We start from the raw sequence: 7,118 nt of genomic DNA, 5'->3' as shown, positions 1-7,118 counted from the left end.
TCCTTTGCAGCCTGAAATGAAGACGTACACAGTTTTTGTTTTATCCATCTGTACTTCATTCTTCAGTTCCTATGTCACTGTAAGTGGTCAAATAAAGCCAGATTAGAAATACCATATTAAAACTATTGTTCTTATGTTTCAAAACGGCAATGCCAGACATAAAAATGACATTTCCAAGGCACTTATTGTATAAACATTGTGCTAACTATGAACATTTCTATGTCACAATATTGCATTTATTTAAAAAGACTTGATATGATATTCCAAGTTGTGATAACTCACATTTGCTCAGCATCACTGCAATATTCAGAAAACATGAATATGGTTCAGCTGAAGAATGGCTGAGTTTCCTACTGTAATATGTATGTCTGTCAATCATGTGACCATATCCACATCTGGTTAACAGACTCCTATATTAAAACATATTGATTTGTGTGTATTGTGATTTTAATCTATGTATCACATGGGCCAAATACCACAGGAGATCATGTTGTAGTGACTGGATGGATGTCTAACAGCAGCGTCTGGAGGGAGGAGGCTGTTGTGTCAGTTTAAAGGAGTCGTGGCTGTCAGCGTCTGTGTTCTCCAGTGGAGGGATCTGTCGACCTACACAGATATGAGAACATGAACAAATAGGCCACAACCAGGTACAAAACACTGTATGTGCATGTTATTGCACTAGATAAAATACAATGAAATATAAGTGTGTTGATGCAATTAAATGCATCTTTTCACTAAACACTGATGTCAAATGTGAGGAGATGAAAACATGTTAAACACAACATGTTAAAATCAGTTCTGTGCCATCATCACTGATTACTAGAATAAAATACTCAACTAAATGAAATTACATTTCTTTATTATCAATAAATGTACATTACACTATTAAGCCAAAGTTTGGGGTCATTAAGAGTTTTTAATGTTTTTGAAAAGTCTCTTATGCTCAATGAAGCTACATTTATTTGATCGGAAAATTCTATAAAACAGAAATATTGTGAAATAATATTGCAATTGAAAAGAACCGTTTCCTATTTCAATTTATCGCAGAATGTATTTTTTGCTGTGATGCAAAAAAAAAATAAATAAATAAAATAAATAAAATATATATATATAGGATTGTTATAAATGTCTTTATTGTCACTTTTGATAAAATGAATGCATCCTTGCTGAATACAAATATTAATCTACGTAAAAGGAAAAAATAAAAAATGCAAAATACAGGACTAAATCTTGCAACATTTACACTACCTTTACATTTAAGCATTTAGCAGATGCTTTTATCCAAAGCAACTTACAACTGAGGATAATAGAAGCAATCAAATCAACAAAAGAGCAACAACATCTTAGTGCTATGACAAGTCCTGGTGAGCAAGGTGTGTGTGTGTGTGTTCTTAATTATTTATTTATTTTTTAAATGAAAAATAATAAGAATAAAAATAGATAGAATAGAAATAGAACAGAGAGAGCTAGTAGAGGGTCAAGTTATTATTATTATTTATTCTTATTTTATGAATAAAGAGCAAGTAGACAGAATTGAAAAAGAACAGAGAACTTCAAGGGTCAATTTTATATATATATATAAAATATAGAAGTGCAGTTATTGAGCATTAATGTGTTTCATATATAAATTGGCATTCCCAACATAAAAAAACAACAACATTAATTAAAGTTAGTTTTATCCCAATTAAAATGGTTCCTAAAGCACACCCTGTAAGGCCACAAAATAAAAATATAAAAATAACTGTGACCTTTTTCATCAGAAATTCAAGAATAAAAATTAAATAAAAATTGTATACAAATTGTATAAAACATTGTATAAAAATTGTGTGGAGTTTACATCTCGCAGTTTTGATGTTTTCCTGTGAATTCTGCGTGTGCATGTGGTCAGGTCAGGTGTTTCAAAATCCAGGGGAAAAAGAGCCATGATATGTAAAAAATGTTCACTTGTGAGAAATAAGCTTGCATATCGACTCGAGAATGCTTCGTAAAAAATGAAAGTGAGTAATGAAGGAGATGCTACAGTAACAAATGAAGACACTAGCAAGCACTGGAAGCTGTATGTGGCATGGACACTTGTGTAGTTTTAGTGACACTTACTGATTTTCTGAAACAACTCCTCTATGTTTACTGCATTTCTGGCGCTGGTCTCCATAAATATGGCTGCAATGGACTCTGCGAAATCTTTCGCCTCTTTAGTCGGAACTTCCCTAGAAAAAACCCCATTGAATATGAGTAAACAATCAGCTCACTCACAGAAATCACCCTGAGGAACATGATCAGCTGAGGACAGGGCCGAAACAAACAGGGGTTTGTGGTAAATGAGCACTGGACTGCCTGCAAATGTCAAGTAATTATACAGACACAAAGACCGCCAGCTGGGAAAATTACTAGGGGAAAGTGATTAAGCATGATTAAACATTTCTAAATGGAAACGGCTTAATTAACAGAGACACAATTGAAGGTGCAGTTTCCTGCCATTGAGATGTTCATCAGAACTGAAAAAGCTCAGAATAAACTCTAATAATCACAACTGAAGTGAAACAGCAATCACAAACCACCTTACTTTCACAATGTAAGGCAAAACAGGATATTTCATGAGGAAAACATCAAGCAGGACTTGAATTTATGCTTTAGGAATTGAAAGGATGGCAAGGTTTTACATTTTATTTATGAAGTTCTGCACATTTTGATGCATTTGATCTGCTCTCAAAGTGCAATTTTGATTTCATGTTGAATATGAAACTCTAAGCTGAGGGGCTGCAGGCTTTGGAAAGAAACTTAAGGGAATATAATCGCTTTTCAGAAAGAGAAAGGGGGTTTTATTCACCTGATATCACCTAGATCGGTTTTATTTCCTGCTATGGCCACGACTATATCCTCCGGCCCGTGTTCCTTCAGCTCCTTCACCCACTTTTTCAACATCTGGAAAGAATCCTGCAGAAACCAGACACATCACAAAACATGTGGAGCCTAAGATAAGAGTTTGCTCTTCCAGATCTCTGAGGCTTGTTTTCTGAGCACTGTTTGAGACACTGATGGGACATCACTTGGGTCTTCTTCAGTAGGAGTTAAATCTCCATTTGTGACCCTGGACCACAAAAACAGTCTTAAGTGTCAATTTTTAGAAATTGAGATTTATACATCATCTGAAAGCTGAATAAATATGCTTTCCATTGATGTATGGTCTGTTAGGAGGACAACGAGACACAACTATTTAAAAATCTGGAATCTGAGGGTGCAAACAAATCTAAATACTGAGATTAAAGTGGACCAAATGAAGTTCTGAGCAATACATATTACAAATCAAAAATTAAGTTTTGATTCTGTATATTTATGGTAGGAAATTTACAAAATATCTACATGGAACATGATCTTTACTTAATATCCTAATGATTTTTGGCATAAAAAAAAAATCGATAATTTTGACTCTTGCTAAAAATACACCCCAGAGACTTAAGACTGCTTTTGTGCTCCAGTGTCATATTTATTCTTATTGCTGTCTGAGAAGCAACTACAATTATAAACAAATGAGTCAATCATAATGGCATATTTCAGTGGTTTGCACCTAAAGCACAGTTAAAAATGCTTTTTTAGAATAGAAACAACTTGAAACTGAATTGCACAAACATACTAACTTACGAGTTTTGTGATGTCATAAACAATTACGGCCGCTGCAGAGCCCCTGTAATACATTGGAGCCAACGAATGAAACTGCAGAAAAATAACATACAGCGTAATGATTATATTTTACATAAGGGAAGCACAAGTTTTGCACAGGAAAACACCGCTCATATTTTCTTAAAAAAAAAAATTAGATACTGTAGCATTATAGTAAAGCGTATTAACTTGTGGTGGTTGTGGTTCAGACAGCTGTCAAGTTCAAAAGGAGACTGGAGTCTGAACAGACACTGATATTGATCTTCCAGACGTGAACACAAAGTCACGTCAGCACTTCTCAAACTCACTCACACACACACATTTCCACCACACCCAATGAGTCAGACTTACAGTGAGCTCTGAACTCTGTGTGTGTGTGTGTGTGTTGGAAATGAAATGTGATTAATCTAAACAATAACTGTGATGATGTCAAATGTGACTTCGAATGAATGGTCTTGCATCCTTTAATCTTGTGTATCCAAAAAAAAAAAAAAAACTTCTGTCATCATTTACTCACTTTCAAGATGTTCCAGTTGTAAATGGCTGAATTTCCCTTCCTTTTTGAGTGAGCTATTGTTTTAAGTTGGGAATTAAAGGGCACAGAAACACTGACAGGAATCCAAACATGTTAAACTTACGTGTGTGTGTGTGTGTGTGGAAAAAAGCTGAATGTTATGAAATCATGCGATGGGTTGTGTGTTTTTAGCTTACAAGCTCTATTCAGGTTGCATGAGATAGAAATAGATGCTCAGAGATCTTCAAATAAACACAAATGCATGCAGGATTGAAACATTAAGGCAGAAAAAGACAGGTGTAATAAAAATGAACAAACCCACAAATAAACAAAAGTCTGACAGAAATGTATAATAAAACATTCATACACCAAAACCCCAATTTCTAAATAGATAAAACCTCACCCGTTCCTGCCCTGCGGTGTCCCAGATCAGAAATTTGTGAAGTTCATTTCCACAGGAGACGGTCTTAGTTAAAAAAGATGCACTGAAAAAACAGATATTATAATGATAAAAATATGATTTGATAATAATAATAAATTGCATGAATACTGAATATAGTATTGAATATATATATATACACATATACTGAATATATATATACATATACTGGATAATATATATATATATATATATATATATATGTACACTGTATACACATAAATTCATATACAATAATTAGTTTTTTTTTAAATAGTATACATTTATAAACTATTTATAAACTATTTAAAATACATTCATACATACACAAATTCAATTATTTAAATTATTAATTAATTTACAAATATTCATATACATTCATATATATATATATATATATATTTTTTTTTTTTTTAAATAGTTAACATTTATAAAATATTAAAAATATATATGTATATGTTTAAAAACATGTAAAAGTATTTTTAAAAATATTCAAATGCTTAAAAATGTTTTTAAATAGATGTGAAATAGTAATCATTCAAGGAAGAAATTACATCACATGACTTAAATATGAAAAACAAAACAAAACTATATTTTGCAGCAGTCTCTGTTTTAGTGCAAACTGTGAAAAACAAAAGGCTAAAAATATGCTCTTCTCCAAGTGTAATGAGTAACCCCGCTGAGAGAAATCAGCATGTGCTGATGTAAACAAAACTGAGAGGAAACAACTGGACTGATTCTGAATCAGCTGTTCTGAACCGCTGGTTTGACTCATGAAGGAATATTTAGCCACACATTCTTCCTCCTCCACATGAGCTGACGGATGTGATTTCTTCACCTCAGTTATGTGTAAATCAAGCGTTTAATAAAGAGATGAACTTACCCTATCGTTGGACTGATGTTGTGGTCAAAGTGATCTTGAACGAATCGACACACAATACTTGATTTCCCCACACCTGTGTCCTGCGATTATGAGAAAGACAAAAGCACTGAAACATCACGAAATATCAAATATATGATTTATCAATGTTGTCTGACATGACTTCAGATTATTATAGAGCCAGATCAGATGATGTGGATTTGAGGTTTCAAGTTTTTTTTTCTTTTTTTCTGCAGTATGTAATTTCTAAAGTACGCATATTTGTACACTGTATATAAGTGTTTTAAACTTTTGTATGCTGCATTGTTGTCGATTGGACTCATCACGTTGGTTATCACCTCGGAATGAATTTTAAATCCAGTTTTGCATAAAATGTCTTATCTTTTGATTAATTTTAATTAATAAATCATAACTAACTTTAACTCACAGTTGGCGCTAAATCTGAATCTGCATACTGTGGGCAGTGTTACATAGTGCAGACAGTCAGGGTAGTATAGTATGCTCTTCAGTTCATAGCCATTCATTTATATATATAATTTGCACCACGCAGTATATACTGCGCATTATGAAGTGCGCAGTGCGCAAACATTCCATTTCGAACAAAGCCAATATCCAGCCCACGGTGACGTGAGGCCGCAAACATTCCAAAAGAATGAATTTAAGCAAAAACAAGTCCAGCTTTAGCTCCGACTCTCTCATAAAAATAACTGAAGATATTTGTGTTAACATATCACGATGCTTCACATGACTGAAAGAGCGACTTCGAAACGGCAAAACATCTCTGTGTGTTGATTATGAGAAAAAGAATCAGAAATAATGAGAGTTCCTGTCAGTGCGTTTGTGTCGATGATCCTGAAGCGGATGAAGCCGCAGACGTCGGAATCTCAACACTCACCCCGAGCAGACAAACTTTCAGTTCCCTGATGGCCATTATAAAGCACGTTAAGGCAGCTGAAGCATTATTCTAACAGTCCTCGGTCTTGTTTTGTCGACTCTCGTCCATCACGGTCACAGTGGACGATTCATCTGTAAAACACAAACTCTGATCATCTCCTTCCCAAATCTAACGGAAACCGACTGGAGGATGTCGGGCGAGCTGTCACTCACATCACGTGACGACATAAACCACGCCTCAAAGAGAGCGCTTATTCAAATAATAATATAACTACAGTACGCATTCTAATTCTAGCCTTAATGCCAATAAAAATATTAAATTGAGTGAGCCGAATAAATATATAGGCCTATCCATTATTATTTTTTCCATATGGTTTATTTTTCTTATAATCGTTCAAGTAAAAATACAGATATACATAGAATAAAATAAAAAAATAAAACATTTTATGTATTTACCATTTATTCACATTAGCTATGCAATAAACCATAAAGTAACATAAGTGGATGTTATAAACAAGCAGGAGAATTAGTTTGTAATTAGTTTCTAACTTGTTTGTCATTTTTTGTATTTGTATACTTCTATTTTAGATTTTATTATATATATATATATATAATAAAATCTAAAATAGAAGTATACAAATACAAAAAATGACAAACAAGTTATGATAATATTGTTAATACATATAAATGCAGTAAAATATCAAAGTAAATGTTTTACTGCATTTATATGTATTAACAATATTATCATAATCATC

The 7,118-nt window shown here is 33.1% G+C and overlaps 1 protein-coding gene across 1 annotated transcript; it reads right to left on the bottom strand.

The window, feature by feature from the left end:
* Positions 1-347: 347 nt before the first annotated feature.
* On the bottom strand, positions 348-6,564 carry LOC132154120 (ras-related protein Rab-31-like). Its single transcript, XM_059562744.1, has 7 exons — positions 6,365-6,564; positions 5,473-5,552; positions 4,575-4,656; positions 3,640-3,711; positions 2,828-2,934; positions 2,098-2,207; positions 348-606 (listed from the first exon to the last, which is right to left on the bottom strand). Exons 1-7 carry the CDS (start codon positions 6,398-6,400, stop codon positions 512-514), a joined length of 582 nt encoding a protein of 193 aa, XP_059418727.1. The 5' UTR covers positions 6,401-6,564; the 3' UTR covers positions 348-511.
* Positions 6,565-7,118: the final 554 nt, after the last annotated feature.

Source organism: Carassius carassius, chromosome 12 (assembly GCF_963082965.1).
Source record: "Carassius carassius chromosome 12, fCarCar2.1, whole genome shotgun sequence".
In the NCBI taxonomy this organism is placed as follows: Eukaryota; Metazoa; Chordata; class Actinopteri; order Cypriniformes; family Cyprinidae; genus Carassius; species Carassius carassius.
The sequence above is the reverse complement of the archived record's forward strand: the minus strand, read 5'-3'. Positions and strand labels throughout refer to the sequence as shown.